Raw genomic sequence first — 20,315 nt, 5'->3', positions numbered from 1 at the left:
AGCTCTTCACCCGCTAGTCTTGGGCACTGATGTTCCAAGTCATTAGCATGTACTCTGTGTTTGGCAGGAACCCCTAGATAGGACTGAGCTTCCAAACAGTCAGAGCCAGAATTTGTAGCAGCAGCACTTTCTGCCTTCCACATGAATGACCAGAACTATCAGATCTAGCAGATTGGTAGCTGCCTGTAACACAGAACACTTGAGTCAAAAGAAAGGGCCCTATTAAGTACTGTGAATTAATTACATATTCTTTATTCTCTCACAAATCCTAGTTTTACGAAGGGCTCTTACAAACCTGGCACTGAGTTTGGCACTCTCTGACGCCCTACCCCCCACATCTGAGTCTTACTATAGCAATTCAAAGAGCTATTCAATTCTCTATTACAGCTGAACCCCTTGCCAACAGACCCACATCTTGACTACATTATGTCCTTTTCAGCAGATAGAGTTTGGGGATTCCTGTGAAATTGTGAAAGCAAAGCACAGACAAGACAGGACAGAGCTAAGGGAAAAGTAATGGATAAACATATCCAAAGGATGACAAACCTTTGGACATACAGGACATACATACAGGATTTGGATAATGTTTTTAAAAATTGGCAAATAAAAGTTTCTGGATTTATAAGAGAGTTTGTTTTTTCATTATCAAAGGATTTTGAGTGGTAATATTTTATAAGAAAAAATAAAAATAGAACAATTGTAACCAAAAAATATATAAAAAGCACATCACTTCTCTGTAAATTCAAAAAGTCTAAGTTTTTCCAGGTATTTCCAAACATTTCATGCTTTAATGGGTTTCCCAGGCAGATGTATGAGAGTCTACAAGTCACTTCCACTTAATCTTGTATTGATTTTCTAAGAGCCTTCCTGTTACTATAACTACCCTAATCAATTAACTTCTTGTAAGTAGCAAGACAATTTTCTCTTTCTCTTTTCTTTCCAATGAAGCTTGAGTACTTTATTTCCAACAAAATATCTGATGTTGCCTCTTATCTATATCAAAGAACTACATTTTGTTGGTAAAAATGTGTGATGCTTTCCATTTTAAAAAATGCTTGAATATTCTGCACAGAAAAAGCATATAGAATTTCCTTAAACCAATATCATGAGTGGCTTACAAATTTTGGGTTGTGTTGTTGTGAGTTCTCTTTGGCTATCAGATGAAAGGCTCTTCCCTTGGCCTCACTCACAGGGCACTGGGAAGCTGGCAGTCAGTCAAGGGGAAAGAAATGGTTCTACCACTTGCTGTCAGAAAAAGAAGTGCCAAGGCCAGTTAGCACTGCCTTGTTTATCACAATAAACAAATTTCACCTGTATTAACATGTGAGAATTTGGCATGGGGAGGCAAGTTACTCTTAACTGAGCTTGCCCACTTTTTTGTAAGCACAGGCCTGGAAACAATAGAAGCAACACGATTCAGGAGAGCCGTTGGTCTGTGGAGTTGGCCAACTTGGACTCAAGCCTTGAAGTCAGTTAAGAAAATTTGAGTGTCAAATTCCCTTAAGTTTCATTTCCTGTCTTACAAAATGGAATCCACATAATCATCTACGACATAGTTTGGGATGCACTAGATCTAAACCCTCCCTCCTTTGATCCAAGTTCATTCTTCTACCCAAGAGTTCTTCCTGAGGCAAAGTAGTGACCAGGTCACTTTCTTGTCCAAAATCCCCCCATGTCTGAAAACACAGGCCTAAATGCAGAGTGTGCCATTCAATGAGGTCTCAGCGTCTCTAGGCCACACTGGAAGAAGAAAAGTTATCTTGGTCCACATTAAATACAAAAATACTATTGAAAACTAATGAGCAAAAAAAAGTTTTAAGTAAATTTATGGTTTTGTGTTGGGCCACATTCATAGCCATCCTGGGCCACATGCAACCCGTGGCCTGTGGCTTGGGCATCCCTCCCATGGAGACAAGGTTCAGCCTGCTCTTCCCAGATCATTGCTGGTCATTACCTTCAATTCATTTCTCATTTTTACCGTATGAAAACAGATTTATCATGTACTTCTACCCCCCTGTGGCTGTAGGTTTCTTCAAAATCATTTTCCCAAAGTTTCCCTGTCCTTGTCAATTTAGCAAAAACTCTTGTTCAACACTCAAGGTCAAGGATATCTCCACAATCACCACCTTTCCAACGTTGCCTGCCTGGAGATTCTTCTAAAAGAAAGATTATTTTTCACTAGATGAAACGATCTCATTTTTGCTTGGCTTCCAACATGGAAAAATATTTTATTTGGCACCTAACATGAACATATCTAGACACTATTTAACCACACAGTGAAGTGATTTGTAAAAAGTCAATCTGTGCATCTACAATCTAAGCACTAAATGCAAAATATGAGATCATTCAGATTCCCAGTGTCAATCAATGTTAAGTCTTCACTATCCAGGTGGTCACTGTAATTGTGAGAAAACCAGCACATGTGCAGAAAACTGGGGCACCTGAAAAATATGAACTCATGCAGATCAACTACTTTCATCATTGACATCACTTGCTAGGTGCAAGATGTATTTCTTTTCTTTTCTTTTCTTTTCCTTTCTTTCTTTCTTTCTTTCTTTCTTTCTTTCTTTCTTCTTTCTTTCTTTCTTCTTTCTTTCTTTCTCCCTCCCTCCCTCTCTCTCTCTCTCTCTCTATTGTTGTTCAAATACAGATGTCTCCATTTTCACCCCACGTCACCCCCCACACCCATCCCCATCTCCCACCCTCAAACCTATACCTTTTGACTTTGTCCATGTGTCTTTTATACCTGTTCCTTGATAGACCTTCCTCTTTTACCCCCATTATCCCCCTGTCCTCTCTCCTCTGGATACTGTCAGTTTGTTCTTTAATATAAGCAAGCAAAATATAATAAGATTTATCACTTCTAATAAAATACTTTAAATTTGATATAAATGAACAGACTGAGATTCAAAAACTTTCAGGAATTTGACCAAGTATTTGCTACATGGCAGAATTTTCTTCCAAAGCTGGGTCTGTCTCTATAACCCATTTTTATTTTCAACCTTCCACACTGTCTCTCTATGGACCTTGTGCAGTGATCACAGGCGGATCTTCTAGCAATGGTCTACATGTCTTTAACTATGCTATCAGGTGCTATCGCTAGGTGGATCACTCAAAATACCCTTTTGCTTGAGGAAAAAGGGGGTTAGTGTGTGAAGATAGAGAGGTTATGCAGCAAATTCAAAAGGAAGAGAGATGGGGCCCCCTCAAAACACAGTTACATCTCATTAGTAATACATATCATTAAAGTAAGTTTCCTTTCTGGCACTAGACCCATTTGTAGCCTTTCTTATTTTTGGTCCAACTCACTGCAATATTTTTTACACTTACCTCAGTGTAAATAACATGTTATAGCAGAATTATGACATGATATAAACTGTCACTGAGTTATTAAAATATTCTCACATCAAAATGTAAAAATAAATAAAATACCATATCTTAATTTCCCTGACTAGACTAACTGGAAGTTATTTATTGTTGTGATAGTGTTGGTGGTTTTGATGATGCTATTAGTTGTGTTTAGTGACAAAAAATTGAATATGTATCTTTAATGAAAATGTTTTATGGTCTGACGTCAATCTCAAAAATAAGTTTACTCATGCTCTGCATGAAACGTATATCAATGCACAATAATATTTCTCACATGGTAAGTGAAAAATTAACAAAGACTTGATTTAAAAAGTCAGGAAATGTAACTTCTATATAAGGCTAAATATGAAATTATGCATGTTACAATGGAACATTTTTAGCACATCTTATAATACTATTCAAAATTACCATTGTTTCTAAATATAGTACAGAGACATAGACACATATAGACATATATGGAACATTTAAATAATTAGTTTGACCTGAAGATAACATTGAGTTTAAAGGTTAATAATATGTCAAATTTATTGGTAGGAAGAACTCATTTATTTTAAGTGGCTTCCCAACAGGCAGCCACGAGGCATCAATCCTGCTTACTCAGATCTTATTACTAACTGTCTCCATATAGTGTACAAGTTGGCATATAGGAAGGCATTGAGTCTCTCCTTGAGATGGCTTTTTGAGTTCCTGCAAAATGAGTTCTCCAGTCCTTCATGCAGCTAAAAGTCTAGTCTACCTCTAGTGTAAAGAGAAAGCACAAGTTAAATAGTGATAGCAATTCTAAAAAGCTAGGTTATATCCTGCTTAAAAGTAACATGGTTGGTGGCAACTGATTTTCTTTATAAAATAACCAACACTTTATACACTGCCAGTGATAGGGCACATTCTAAAATATGCATCATTTTGTCCCTCTCCCAACCTTATTAACTCTCTCTATGGAGTTAAACAAGAGTGTCATTCAAGATAAGACAGGAGCTCCCAGCCAGGGTACATTCCTGGGTTGCAGGCCATAACCCCCAGCAACCGCACATTGATGTTTCTCTCTCTCTCTCTCTCTCTCTCTCTCTCTCTCTCTCTCTCTCTCTCTCTCTCTCTCTCTCTCTCTCTCTCTCCCTTCCCTTCCCTTCCTAAAAATAAATAAATAAAATCTTAAAAAAAAAAAAGATAAGACAGGAGCAAGAGTGACTCACCAAAAGCAAGTCAGGAAATGTGCATCAGAAAAAGCCTATGCAGAGAAAAATGATCACAGTGTCTTATTCACTGCAGAGGCAAAACTCAAACTGTGAGTTCAATTTGGTTAAGCTGTCCTGCCACCTGAAGAAGTAGCTCATTTTTAGGGAGCAATCAGCCATTAACTAATTATGACATACCACTAAATAATGATTGATTTTCCATTTTATGATTCCCAATCAGTTAAATGTCATTCACTGGAAGATAGACCATTCCTGTATAAATTCTATGTGATAGCCCTTCTACCAAAATGGAAACAGAACAAAAACCCCAATTAAGTCTAGAAAAGTAATTGAAAACAGTGATTCTGTAGCTCGGAGATCAAAATGATTTTGATTGATTTTACAAGTTTTTTAGGCAATATGAAGATATTGCCCCTCACATCACAAGTTCACCAGGTTAAATGAAATAATGAAGCAAACATTTAACACTTAACTAATATACACAGAAAAGGAGAAAGAAATAAAAGCAAGCTTAAACAGTCCTTAAAACTGAAAAGATGTTACTTATTCTGATTCTCAAGATAAAAATCTCAGGTCATCTCCACCCATATTTAAGTGTAGGCATAGTGAGGGTTTGCACGAAATAGTACAAATTCTCATTTATTAACAGGCCCACGTCCTCAGTTTTTCTTCTAAAACCCTTTGTCCAGTTAGTGTTTTAATGTTTGCATTTGAAAACTGTATAAAAATTATTTTTATTCCTCAAGTAAGACATTTTGTTATTCTAATGGATTAGATGAGTCAAAAGAGGGAGACCAAGAGAGTGGGTAATTTGCAAATCTTTACCTGAAGGCCTTCAATAGCCAATCGTAGCATGCTGGGTGTAAGTTTAGAGGCTTGCTTGAAGGTGAAGTTACTCCAGTCTATGATCAAAACAAATCCATTCACTTGGAGCTCGGGGTCTTCAATCATGGCTTCTAAAGACAGCAAGATGGCACGCAAAATATCCACCAGTGTGTACCTATCAACAACGGAAAAGTCCTCATTAAATCTGACAACCACTTCTTCATAAACTATAGAAAAAAATTAGCACACTAAAAACTCCTCTGAAAATACCTAAAAAATTTTAAGTAGATGCTTTTGTTTAAAAATATTCTTTTAAAAGGAACTTGATTTTGCAGCACTTAGGACATAATAGAATTTAACATGTATTCTACCAAAACAAGCTAAAATGCTTTGGAAAATACTAGTTTTCTTCATATTTCACAACCATGTACTTTACCTCTAAGCTTTTTTTAAATCATTTTCTGATCTCACTGCAACTTATCTCAAAATTAGGTATGTACTTTTAAATAGCTCAGAAATGCTGTAAGTAATAGACATTTCATATTCGCGTATTTGAAAATTTTCAGAATGAGATTTGAGGATGCTAATCAATAAATGAGTAAAAGTGTCAACAGATTTTAATTACTTGTATTGAGTTTGTATCGTCAAGATATCGTGAAGATAAAAGAAAAGAAGGAAGAAAAAGTGTATAAATAGAAAGAAAGGAAGATCAGTGAGTACAAAAAGGGAAATTTACCTATCACAATGCAGGCCTTCTGAATAAGGGTTGAGTCTCTATCTTTTTCTGACTAACACCTTAACACTGTGCCTGGCACGTTATAAAAATTCAATAAATGTTCTTTACATTGTTCCTGTAAAATGGACTAGACTAGAGTACAAAGACACTAGTGTAGATTATGGCACTACCTTCACAAAGGCATGGAGATAAGAATGGAGACAGTAAGTCAAATTTGACAAGTATTTCAAAAGTAAACTTGGGAAAATTTGACACTTAATTAGATGTGGGGACTAAGATTGAGGGAAGAGTAAAGGATGACACACAGACTCTAGCTTCAGAGCCTGAATAAATAATATAATTTAAAAAGAATACACAGCTGGGATGACTGAAAATAAAGACTTTGGAAAAGAACCTGTTGTATTCGAAAACATATAGTACTCCTGGTTAATGGCAATTAGGTATCTGAAAAAAATATGTATTCAACTCAAGAGAAGGCTCAAGGTTGAAAATTTCAGAATCAAAAATATACAGATCTCAAATTCGAGAAAGTAAAAGAGGTAATGCAGCCAGAGCTGAGAGAAAAAAATGAGATAATTATTTTAAGAAAAGAATGTTAGCATTTTAAGAGGAATTGGCACAATTATGGAATATTTTAACCATTTCAATTTTTTAGCATGCTGCTTCTCAAGTTTTTTTTTCTCCTCAACATTGCAGGTGGAAATGTTCAATAAAATCTACAGAAGAGACTTCAGATTAAGATGGTAGCATAGGTAGACTTGTCTTGCCTCTTTGCACAACCACATCAAAATTACAACTAAAATATAGAACAGCTTTCCCCTGGCTGGCGTAGCTCAGTGGATTGAGCGCGGGCTGCGAACCAAAGTGTCGCAGGTTCGATTCCCAGTGAGGGTACATGCCTGGGTTGCAGGCCATGACCCCCAGCAACTGCACATTGATGTTTCTCTCTCTCTCTCTCCCTCCCTTCCCTCTCTAAAAATAAATAAATAAATATTTAAAAAAATATATATATAGAACAGCTTTCACTCAGAATCATCAGAAATTGAGTTGAATGGAAGTCTGATGACTGTGGAATTAAAGAAACCACAGCCATCCAGACTGAGGTGGCAAGCTGGTGCCACATCTGAGACTCCATCAACCTGGCTAACTCTGTTCAGCTGCTTTGGAGATCCCCACAGACTCTGCCCCAACCAACTAACAGACCCATTTAAGCTGCTTTTCCATGCGAATGGCTGGTCTTTGCTCATGTTTCACAACTTCCTAAATTCTATCAAACAAGCAACAGCTGGCCTCAGTGAGTCACAGGCCCAGCACTAGTAGCAGCCAGCCTAGATTATATGAAATGTTAAAGGGACTATTTAAAAAGTGAAGATCAAAACTATGAAAAATAAAATGGCAATAAATACAAATCTATCAACAGTCAAATCTAAAAAAAAAACCCGAAGCAAACAAGAATAGAGACAGAATCATTTTGATGGCTGCCAATAGGATAATGGGTATAGGGTAATGGGTGAAGAGGTGAGGGGATTAAGAAGTACAAATAGGTAGTTACAGAATAGTCATGGTGATGTAAAGTTCAGTATAGGAAATAGAGTAGCCAAAGCAGTTATATACATGACCCATGGACATGAACAATGGTGTGGGGATTGCCTGAGGGAGTGTGGGGAGCTAGGTGGACAGGGACATGGGGGGTGGAAATTGGCACAACTGTAATAGCATAATCAAATAAAATATAATTAAAAATGATGAAAGCTACAGAAAAAAATCCTGACCTCTGAAAGAAGTGGGATGGGGAAGGTGGTGGATTGGAAGTGGAAATCACTGGTATTTAGTGGAAGTGAAGGTTGACATCCACTACTAAATGCTCACTCACAGTATGAGACAGTGAGTGCATATGTAGGAGTCGTCCTATTTTTACTTCTAAAAACATCTGGAGGCAAACAGAGGAAGCATAGTAGTGCAGGAAGTAAGAAATAATTAACAATAAATGTTCAGGTGACTTTTCACTTTCACTGGACATCATTTCCTTATCTGCAAAATTAGTACAGTAATATGGAGTAAGATATCTCTTGGATCCCAGTATTAACCAAACACAGAGCATGATGTCAGAAAATGTCAAGATAAATTTCTTCCCCATCCCTCATTAGCTGTATGACCCTGGATATACTTGGTAAGGTATCCTCAGAACTGAAGGATATTTGTTTTTACATTCTACTTTAAAACTTGATGACCTTTAGATAACTTATTACTATTGTAAAAGGCAAAGTTCAACAGGTTCTTTTAAAACTTTGGATGATGTGCAGACTATTTATAATAATATGAATATGGCATCCTAAAATACTTTCTAAATATATAAGATAATAAAACTTATTGTAGAACTCCATTACATATTTGCCTTTAAGCCTATGAAGTATATATGGCTGAATACCTTTATCTGTTGCTTTGTGGCTGACATATCTCCCTTTTCTTTTATTCTTTTTAAAGATTTTGTTTAGTTTCAGAGAAGAGGAAAGTGAGGGACAGAAACATGGATGTGTGAAACATCAATTGGTTGCCTCTCATATACACCCCACCTGGGGACTTGGCCCACACCCCAGGCATGTGCCCTGACCAGTAATTAAACTAGTGACCCTTTGCTTTCTGGGATGACACCCAATCAACAGAGTCACACTGGGCCCTGCCTATCTCCTTTTTAAATTTAATAGCCAACCACTGTGTCACAAGCAAAAGCTTATAAACCTACATAAACTGGGAAGTTGGAGCAAAAGAGGTATATTTCTGGTTAAATGTGGACCCTCCTCAAAAAAAATATTCATTCTAATTCCTAAAGTCTATAATAACATCATGATCAAGAAAATTAAAAATTAGAAAAGTCCAACTTAGAACTGTTCTTTCATTGTGATCATTCTTGAGTTTCTTACAAAAATACCAAATATCATTAATATCAAAGTAGCATTAAGTAAAACTTGAATCTGAAATAAGTTTTGGAAGGATGATGCATTGCACATAGAAAAAAATAAATCATTACACTAGTAAGGGCTCAAAATAAGAAGCAACTTGTTTTAGCTAACACATTTTACTTACGGTTCTATAAAACTGTCCAAGCCAAGAGAAAATTTATATGTATATTATTATTCTGAAGTATCTAAAATAAGGTAAATTCCAGGATCGGCCATGAAAAAAAAGCAGGTTTACAACATTTTCAAGAGTAAATCTCACTAAGTTTTAAAATTTATTATCTTACTCAAAAAAAAAGAGTTAAATGACATTTATATAATTCATATGAATGTACAAGTTTAAGGAAAGAAACATAAAAGCATCCTAGCTTACAGTATTCAAAGGGCAGGTCAAAACCCTCTTGACACCCCAGTCCTCTGCTGTCAAACATGTCACGTTACTCCCATCAGCAGCTCAGCAGGCTCTTCCTAAGTAGAACGTTATTAAAAGAGATCTTGCTAAATTCCATAAAATATCTTCCAAAAAAATAGAGCATTTTATGAATTTCATCTCTTCAGAAACCCTACCATAGTTCTACTCTTTGAAATTATTTTTATTTTTACAATTTATGAAGTGTCAGTACAATAAGTGATTCACATGTTTCTGCCTTGGGTTTACACCCCAATTTACAGGCGCTCCACCAATGCTACTCTTCTCTTGTATGCTGGAACAAACTAGCACATTTATGCAGCTCTTAACTCCTGGCTGTGCTTCCCAAAATAGCATTAAGTAGAGCCTGAATCTGAAATCAACTTGGAGAGGATGATAAGTAGCATGTAGAAAAGGAAGAAATAAAAACACCAATTAAGGGATTTTAAAAGTGGGACACCAGCCTACACAAAAGTGTAGACCATTGCTCTTGAAAGAAAGAGTGGAGTGGACTTTGAACAAAGATTAGGTGGAGAAAACTTTGACACCCACTTCTGTTTCCTACTTGTACAGTCAGGAACAGGGGAGTTTCTTGAAAGGTTCTGGGTGGCTACCTGTTCTGTGCTTCAATCCTGAGATTCAAAGTATCTCACCCTGTACCACAGCTTACAATCAGTGCTAAGAGCAACGTAAATCACAAACAGGTCATTTCTTTCCTATTTTCCAAACCTTTCTTTTAGTCTGACAGGGAAAAACTGGCATCTTGGCATCACATTGAGCAGCACAACAGCAAGCAATTTCCCTTTGTCACTAAATCAATCAGCCATTATTAAATTCTTCATTAAGGCTGCCCCCGCCCATCAGTTTTCATTAAGACAGGTCCTGTAAGAAAGGTGCTAGGGGAGAGACAAAGGAGAAGAATTACCATTATTAATGCCTCGAGGTATCCTTAGTGCCAAAGTGAACCCATTACATGCTTCATATTACTGAGGGGAATAATAATAATATCTCTACCTGGCTAACAGAATAGTTGAAGATTTTCAAAGGAATTTCAAATGCATTATCTTAATCTCAAAACAAGCCAAAGTCTCAGTGCTGGCTTTGATCCTATTATTTTGGAGATGAGAACACAGATGAGGTCTCAGCAAATTAGAGATGAAGGCAGTCTACAGCCGTACCACCCTGAATGCACCCGATCTCATCAGAGATGATGGCGCAAGGTCTCAGAGAATTCAAACAATATACCCAGAGTCACTGTGGGAGGAAATGAGAGCCTAGATGAGAAGCCGCCTCTTTCTGACTGACCACGATTCTCTCCACCCCCTATGGTGTCTCATACCTAGAACAGAGTTTGATGAGTAGATGTTCTGCTTTTTCGTGTCTCAGTGGCATAACGTGTGTCAGGAGACAGATCAGAAAGTCAATCCCAACATGGTGCTGGGTCAGTCACCAGGACACATCCCAGCCTGGCCCCACAGTAGGCTTTGGTGGAGGAAAAGCAACAAGACACTCAAAAGAACTGGGATGGGAAAAGGCTAACTCTACAAACCCTGGGGAAAATATGAAGTCTGAAATATTCACGTGTCTGGTTTGTATCACTAAGCACAGTAGATTATCTGTCTGGGCCTTGCTTTAATTTTACTGCTATGAGAATGTAGGTGAGTGAGAACAAGAGAAAGATGCTTTGTTGGAAATAAAATATCTACAGAAGAAAATGTATTTCCTTGAAAAAAAGTTTAAAAAGTATGCACTACTTCCACCAAATTAAAATAAAACAGAATTATGCTGGAAATATACAAACACACCAGACGGGCAACTCTTCTTTTCAGGGAGGAATATTCTAGGCAAGTGTCTGCTTGGTAAAGTCCTTCCCTTCAGAAGATTTATTACAGCAATGTCAGTTTCTGTGCCTACTCATCTATATCCTGATATTTAATCAAGACTTTCTAAACCACAGATGATTTTTTAATGATTAGAGCTTGTTTTCTGATATAGTTACATTTAAGGGTTTTTTCCCAAGATTTATGTTGCTGTCTATACACACACACAAACAAAAAGTTTGACCGATTCACTGGTTATGAGTGAAAGACTTAACTGCTTTGTGCCTCAGTTTTCTCATTTTCAAAATTTAAATATGAACAGGACCTACCTCATATGATTGTCATAAAGATTTAATAAATTAATGTTTGTTAAGTGCTTAGAGGAGTGCCTGATACATGCAATACAAGTGTTTTAAATGAATGAATTAGTTAATTAATCTTTAAAATGAAATAATAAAAGCTTGAATTTATTTAACCAACTAAGCACCATTCCATAAAACACTGAGTGGCTCACAGCTACGCTATTGCCCTGAACTTCTCCACTGGCAGTTACCCTCATTGCAACCTGGCAGCTATGTAGCTTTTCCTGTTTTTTCTTCCCGGAGAGGCTGTATATATCCCTTGCTAGTACAAAGAATGTGTTATGTATGTTTATTTGCCTCCAGCAATGATTAAATGTCTATGTATGTAGCCCATGTTTGACTGAAGTATGCTTTTTTAAAGAAAATTGACTTGAATTGAGTACTATGTGCTCCGTGATAGGATGAGGACCCGGCGTACAGGGACATCCTTTCCCTGAGGTCGACGGTGTCACTTACTGCGTTAATGAATGACATGTGCCTGTGCTCAACGATGTAAACGTGCTCAGGCTCTTTCCTGGAATGGAGGGAATGTATGAATTCACTAAGGATAATTTATTATTTCACTAACTTGGCTCATGTTTTGAAATATCTTTGTACATTTAATTTGAGGCATATTTTCAGTGCACTGTAGTAACCTCGAATCCTTCTCTTCAACTTTGTTTGAAGTTGCATATCTGAAACATGCCTGGTTTGGTCTAGCCCAATAGACTGTTACTATAGGTTGGTTCTCTTGGTCTTTACTGTTATTTCAAAACTATTTTACTAATTCCTGCATAGTTGTCCTAGTTTTTAGAGACTGTCTTATTTTTTCAGAGATTTATTCCAATATCCCACTAATATTTTTCAGGATAATTTTTTCTTTCCAATTTCCAAGGTATGAACCAAGGACATAGTGTTGAATAACCTGCAGTTTTCAGAGTATTTGTTAAAAGAGCCATCCTTATAAGGAGGCAATATGAAGCTCTGCTGGGACAGAAGCCCCATGGAAGCCACATCTGCCATTACTGGTTTGGCTGAATCTCAAAATCCATCCATGACACAGCACAGCGATGTCTCCAGGATTCTGAAGGAAAAAATTCCTGACCCTGCCATGGCATACCACACTATGCAGCAAATAGTTGAGAAATATTTAAATATTTTAATAAATTAAGCCAGGAGGTCTTGAAAAATCAGACCAAAAATTATCTGTATAGTCCATGGTTATTTTTTAAATTTTAGTCTATCATTATTGTAAACCTTCTTTCAATTTAGAGATTGGTTACATTATTTTAATAAATGGAAACATAATCATAGTTCTATTTAAAGCTGTAAGTAGCTAACCATTTGTATATCTTCTATTTATGAAAAAGCCACACAAAATAAACAAACTGACAAAACACGTTTTTCAGGCAGATTCCAGGATAAGTTTCAGGGTCAGAGAAATGTCTGACCAGTCGGCCTTCTACCCCTTCCAGAGCTTCAATAAATACTCTAAGTGATAATCAATGTCCATTACGACAAGCCAAACAGAGCTACGAGACGGTCAGTGTTTTCTGAATTGCCACTGCATCAAGAATCATTTTAGTTTAGCTGCATTTAATGGTTTTCTAATGGTTATTAACCAGACTCTAGATAAGCGATTGTTTGCTGTACTAAAGCATAGAAAACTATAAGTCTAATGAGGTAAAATATGACTTTCAGGCTAACTGAAAATTTGCAGGCCAACTATCAGAATACATGTCATGATTATATTTCAGGTGACATAATTTGCTCATGACTATCTCCGGTAAGTATATATGTCAGTAAATTTCAACTACTCAGATGCCTGCCCTCATGTCCTAGGGTGTAGATCACGATCTACTTTTATTCCAAACCTCCTCTTCTGAAGGTAGTGCAATCACTTCCAGCTTCACAGCACATCATTCTCACATTCCACTGTTAACATCGGGTGAACATGTGAAGGTATCTGCTGAATGAGTCCTAAGTAGGGCACTGTCACTCATGAAAGGAATGCAGCATGGAATGCATGGAGGCCACCTGCATCCTGATGATGCAGTGAAACCATCCAATTGTTTTTCATTTTGTAGAATTTACTTTTGTGTCCAGAAACTATGTTAGATAATCTGAAAGGAGATAAAATTGTATGAATATTTTCCAAAGTTAGCCTGCTCAAGAAATGGAATAAGTCATCTAAGCCTGTTCAATTCCTTTTAAAAAGAACCACAAACTAAACTGAAAGTCATTTCAACATTTCAGTTTTTCCCTTTAAGAGTTATTAGAAAGTGGGTATACTGTAAATATTATTTTACCTTAGTCTTCCTGAAGATTCCATGCCTCTTGTAAAGGCTTTGGAAATGGTCCAGTTCAATAACCTGAAACTGGCCTGCATTACATCACAGTAGAGAGAAACACTATTTTATTTATAGTCACCATCTCACACACATTTACTATTTCCAGCCTCCTGAGGAGGACAGAAAACTGTCCTACAAATTTAATATAGGAGAAAGTATGCATTAGATCACTTCCTACTTAGCATTTTTCTAATTTTAGAAAAAATACATAATGGCATTCAAATCAACAAATATTTATTGAGCATTCACTCTAGTTCAGGTGCTCTTATAAAAATAATAACACAAAGGTTAGTCTTTCTTTTGTTATGAAGATCAATTATTTCAATGTCTTTATAGAGTTTTTCAATATTTATTTTTAAAATCTTCCTTTTCCCTTTGGGAAGTTGGAAATAACCTGTTTTCCAAATACAGGGAGGCATTTTCTTTCTACCTCATGTCTGGAATTTGCCTCTGTAATTGTGGGCATTCCCACCCACCTATTGTTACTTTAAAACAATGCTACTTTGTACAAAGTTGTTGAAAGCCAGGTAATTCATTGAACAACTCAAGGAAGGTGGCCAGAACTATGATCAGATGTGCAGTCTCCTCAAGAGACCCAGGTTGTTTGGGATTCCAGGATCAGGGCAGGAAGGTGAGAGCAGTGGACTCACAGGACAGGAGGGGAATGAGAGAATTTAGCACATGGCTATCCACCTAACAAAGCAACAGTAAGGTAAACATCTAGGGATGGTGGTAGCAATTTCTGTAGGAATCTAGTCAGATGAGACTTGAGGCTGAGAATTGGAAGAAGAAGAAAGGGGATTCAGGCCAAAGGTAGGGGAAGGGCTGTTGATACCCTGGTACTGCCAGAAAGGCAGCCATCCTGCAGGTTTCAGGGCAGTTCTTATGCATATAGTCCAATGATAATGGGCTACAGAGGGTGCCAAGAGGGTAGACCTCTTTATCCACTAGTCCTTGGAATTAGGTATATGTAGGTTTGGGATGGGGGCAGGTGAGGAGAAGGAAGAAATTACTTTTTAAAAAATATATGGAAGGAGAAAACTGAATTTTAGTCAAGTTCTAAATAACATATAACTTTTCCTGTTTTTCCATGTTTAATTTTTTAATATTTTTATTCTTGTTCAATTACAAATGTCCCCATTTTGCCCTCATTACTTTCCCCTGTGCTACCTTTTGACCTTGATATACTATAACTTCATGATTATGTCTTCTCATTTCCATCCATAGAAAGAATTCACAGTCATTAGTCTACAGAACCCATTGTGGTGTTTTTACAAGACACCACTTCTCATTTTTAATTTCACATGTACAAAATTTTAATATTTAAAATTGTTATGCTGATTTAATAAAAAGCAGTTCTATATACCAATTAATAAATCTTCTCCCACTGTAGATTTCTAGGGAGATAGATTTTGATTACTAGTAACCTATCCTTTATATAAAAGTATGAAATGGACAACAAAAACACAGTTTCTTTAGTGATCTGGAATAATCAACTTCCCACATACATGAGAAATGTTAAGTGATTTTCATCTTAATTAGGTTTATAAATCAGTGGGAATATTAGTTCACTTATAAAAATAAATTAAAGTATGTCTAATGTAAACATGTGCCTCCCTGACGCAATCTATCCCACTAATTATACTTTCAGACTGTGAGGCGTATTTAAATACAAGATTTCCATAGCTCCCATTTATCTGTAGCCTAATAAACAAAGTTCCAATCGAACTGAAAAATAGAATATCAGGTTCTTTCTTGAATAGAAGTTTTCAATTTTGATACACACAATCATTGGTTTGCATGACCCTACAATGTATTGCCCAGATGAAAACAAAAAAAGTTAAAGAAACACAGTGGTCAAAATTGGCATTTCGTGGTCCTTTAAACTTTTCTACCTGATAAAAAGTAGAATATTATTTCTGCACTGACTAGTGTGTCTCAGTGGGTTGGGCACTGTCCAGCAAGCCAAAAGGTTGCCAGTTCTATTCCCGTTCAGGGCACATGCCTGGGTTGCAGTCCAGGTCCCCAGCTCGGGGCGTACAGGATGCATCTGATCAATGTTTCCCTACCACATCTCTGTTTCTCTTCCTTTCTCTCCTTCTCCCTCCTGCCCCCCTCCTCTAAGAATAAATAAATAAATAAATAAATAAAATCTTTAAAAAAAAATTATTTCTGTAACCAATCAAAGGAAGTAACAGGACTCCATTCCCCCTCAATGGCTAACTCTCTGTGAGTTTCTTAGCTGTATGATTTTAGGATTCTTCACGTTGTAGTTTGTCTTTATATTTACCTAAAAAATAATTGTGGTAATAATCAACCTAAAATTAGAGAGAAAAGATACCAATTAAAGAGTAAAAACCTGTTAAAAATATTAATTTACCTTTTAGGATCCCAAGATTCTGAGAAGCCTATCTATAAGATTTCCCAGTCATTGAAAAAAGTCTTTTATAATTACTCCAGGGATGGTTTAAACTAACCTGATGCATCAAAAGTCACCATTCACAGACCTAAAAATACACCAATATTTTAACAACCAGTTCCTTATGATTCACAGTTTTGATAAACATGTTTAGGTTCCATGAAATACATTACCTTTGAACTTAATTGAAACTACCTTATACATGAGCATTTATAATTTCTTATATCTGTCAGCCTGAGAAAAGAATTCTGATTGAGGAAATAGAAGAGTCACTCTTTGCATTTTCCTATGATAATGTAAATAAAATAAAAATATGATTTCTCTTCTATTTAAAAGCAAGAGAGCTCAAAAAGTCTACCTGAATATTTTCCACTTTCTTCCAAGAGACGAAATATCACATCAGGCAGGAAACACCTTCTCTGGATTAGTGACAAGTGAAGCACAAGGACACCCGTCAGCCTTCACTTCAGTGTAGGCAGGCATGCTCAGAAACAGAGAATACAATTCTGCCTTTTCATTGAAGTGACACACATCATATCATTCCTTCCTCTGCACGTCACCAAGCAGAAAAGTTCCCCAGCAATAAAACTACTCAATCTTGGTTGAACGCCAGGCTATCCTTAAAAAATAAAACCTCAGTACTAAAGAAAGAGATGATGATGATGATGATGATGATGATGGTAATGAAGATGATGGTGATCGTGATGATGATGATGATGATGACGATGAATCTAGTTTAGTAATTTCTTTAGAAGGAAGGAGAAAAAGTTATCTCCATTCTTATACTAATTTCTCTGCAGCACAGTAAACTTATTCAGGAGGTGGGAAATTCAGCAGATTTATTTAGAAGTTAATTTGGATTGCAGCAGAAATCTAAAGGGCTCAGGAAGCACTTAAAGCTTCAGTAGAAACTGGATACTTGTGAAGAGTCTCAAAGGTTAAAAAAATGTCCTCCTCTCACTACCCCAGGTGCCCCCCAATAACTTATGTTTTAGTTCCAATTTCCCTTTTGTTCCCAGCCAAGTCATAGCATCAAATCTGTAAAGCTATAACACTATTCAGGGTAAATTCTGTAAAATAGGAGAAAAGAATCCCTGGTATAAGTTGGGATTTAGGATTTACCTGCTCTGATCCCAGTTGGCAGCAAAAAGGACTAGTATCTTCCTGCCATAGTGGTCCAGATTGGCCAGGCCCCCAGGGAAGCCATCCTTCAGTGCCTGCTTGATGCCAGGGTCAGTGGCCTTGAAGCTTTTAAACATGTCCAGGTTCTGCTGCCGGTACTCAAAGTATTGGGCCAGGAGACGGAAGGCCTCAAAGTGATGAAACTTCCTGGCCCTCAAGAAGCGTAAGATGAAGGCATCATCCGTACGCAGGAAGCCAATGTCCGGCCTGGTGATGACCATGTCTCTCACCTCCTGGATGTCCTGGTGCAGTGTATCTGGGTTCTCGTTGAGCTCCAGGCGAGCTTTCTCCAGGGTCTCAGGAGACAGCCCAGCTTGTAAGTGAGTCATTGTTCTGTCTGTTTCCTGAGCCTTCCCTTCCTCCTGCTGACTGTCCCACAACAAACCTGGCCCTTGTCACTACCACACTCTGGCCTCCAGACCTGGAAGATGCCTGCTTCCTCTTCTTTACAGGAAATGATTTGTCTTTGTGTCCAATCAAGTACCCTGTTGCTCCCGCTTTCCCACCGCTTTATTTATGAAGGAGATAAACTTCTTTTCCCACTCCCTTGAAAAACCGCCCCCACTTTGGTTCCCTCTTTCCTTTCCTCTAAAGAGATGCGCACCTTTGGCCGTCCCAGCGCTCCTCTTCTCGTCCTTTGAGTCCCCTAACAAAACACGCCTAATCGCACCCCGCACGGGCGGTGCTGATCTTGGTGCTGTCCTCTTCTCTCCCAAGATGTAACAAAAACAACTCCCACGCACATCTCAGCCGCAACACTTTGACGCTTCTGCGGTCCCTACCGAAGGATGCTCCAGTCAAGGATAACGATGGGGATTGTGATTAATAACAAGGTGGCTCTTCAGCGCTGAGCTCCAAGCAGGGGAAGAGCGTCTTTGCCAGAAAGAAAAAGACAGAGAAAGAGGGGGAAAAGGAGCTTATTTCTCCTTCTGCTTATTCAAAGAAGCTATTTGTAAAATATATTTGTGGGATTTTATTTAAAATTATTATGATCCGATTAGGTGGAGACTCTGTATATAGCGCACCTTCCCTCCGCCCCTCTTGGATACACCCGCGATCTCATAAGGCACCAGAAGGGTTTTTGGTGGCGTTGGCACCAGCGTGGGCTCCCCCCACCCCCACCCCCACCCCCACCCCCAACTTCTGCCTTTCTCTGGCCCTTTATTTCAACGGACTTGCCCCGGAGGACTGGAGGAATCGCTCTGGGAATGTACATTACAAATGCTAGGTGGGGTGAGAAGGTGCAAAAGAGGAGTGGAGAATAAAATCAGAATGCCTCCACCTTTTTATAAAACCCCAGAGCAAGAGGGAAGAAAGAGCAGAAGGCTCCTACCAGCAAACCCGGAGGCGGGGACGCTAAGCAATGCGGCACTTCCTGGCATCCATCAGCCGCGGTTTCAGCAACGGCGGCGGCGGCGACAGCAGCATCAACTCCGCTCGGTGGGATGGTTCCAGCAGAGAAGAGGGGCGGTAGCGGGTTCCCGGGCCGAGGACGCACTGGGGAGCAGCCGCGGCCACATAGTCCACGACCAACCCGCTTCCCCTCCCAGGAGGAGAGGTAGAGAGGAGAGCAAAGCTAGGGCCACCTCTGTCCCGGGTCCTCGCTCAGCCCTGCCATTCTCGCTCTCAAGAGAGAAGGGAAGGAGCGGGAACTGAACGCCTGGTGGTGAAGGCCAGGCGGGCGGCCTCCGCCTTTGTGCACCCGGGACCGCCGGGGTGGTGGGCGCGGTGGGGTGGCTGCCGAGGGGCGCCGGCCACCTCTCTGCTTGCTTGCCCGGACGCTGGGAGTCAGGCGCTCGCCCCTTGCTGCTGCTGCTGCTGCTGCAGCTGCTGCTGACTGAGGCTCCTGCTGCTGCTGCCGAAAGGCGAACTCGGTTCAGCTCAACTCCTCTCTAATTATCCCAGCACGGATCTCACTGCAACGACGTAAGCACTCAGCTCACGCGCGCACTCCTCGCCTCTCTGCCAGATTCGTTCGGTAGGGCGGCAATTTAGGTGGCATTCATATATCCTGAGCCGCAAGTTTAGCCTGCTCCGGGTCCCGGCTTCCATCAGGTTACTCCCGCAGGCACCGCGGGGCCGGGAGGGACAGCGACGCTCTGCGTCCTCCCCACGTCCCTCTCCCACCCTTTGCCCACCCTTTGCGCGCGAGACCCTGGAGTGGTCCCGCGAGTAGTCGCTGTAGATGGTAATTCTCATTGACGCCCGTTTGCCAGTTTCTGTACGAGGTAATTTAATGAAGAAGTAGTACAGAAACACTTCATACTGTCTGTATTTGTTGTTCAAATCTTTAATTTAGAAGAGAAGATCAGAGTGTTTCCAAACCATGATGTTGATAATTAAGCCTTGGGGGAACTTATATACATAGTATTTCAACCCTAAACTGTGGCTGCTAAATTTGTATTGAAGAGGGAGGGGAAAAAATAGGCACTCCTTGACTCACTTCTTCTAATAAAACTAGTATTTCTGGAGACATACGATTCTTCACCCTGTGTTATGCACCTATACACTAGAATCATTGTAAGGAACGGGAATCATTAAGATGAACATGACTATATGCAGCTCCGAGAAAAAAAGAAATGTTTACCGTTTTCAAAGCACAACATGTGTTACTGAACAAGAGCAACTTGGAGCTTACCAAGTGTGGAACCGGCTACTGAGTTCAAGTCAAGCAATGCAAAAATACTTACCCACTTCTACTATGTGCAGGGCA

The 20,315-nt window shown here is 38.9% G+C and overlaps 1 protein-coding gene across 2 annotated transcripts in view; it reads right to left on the bottom strand.

Annotated features, from left to right (window-relative positions):
- CLVS2 (clavesin 2) overlaps positions 1-19,380 on the bottom strand; it is a 62,659-nt gene extending 43,279 nt beyond the window's left edge. For both annotated transcript variants that reach the window (XM_045842509.1, XM_045842510.1), the window contains exons 1-3: positions 18,936-19,380; positions 17,543-18,475; positions 5,388-5,562 (exon numbers count right to left, since the gene is read on the bottom strand). In XM_045842509.1, the coding sequence (XP_045698465.1) occupies positions 5,388-5,562; positions 17,543-17,931 (564 nt within the window). In that variant the 5' untranslated portion in view covers positions 17,932-18,475; positions 18,936-19,380. The remainder of the gene's footprint in view (positions 1-5,387; positions 5,563-17,542; positions 18,476-18,935) is intronic.
- Positions 19,381-20,315: the final 935 nt, after the last annotated feature.

The sequence above is a fragment of the Phyllostomus hastatus genome, unplaced genomic scaffold (genome assembly GCF_019186645.2).
Source record: "Phyllostomus hastatus isolate PE091 unplaced genomic scaffold, TTU_PhHast_1.1 phas_contig_40, whole genome shotgun sequence".
Classification (NCBI taxonomy): domain Eukaryota; kingdom Metazoa; phylum Chordata; class Mammalia; order Chiroptera; family Phyllostomidae; genus Phyllostomus; species Phyllostomus hastatus.
Note: the sequence above shows the minus strand (reverse complement) of the source record. Positions and strands in the feature narration are given on the sequence as shown.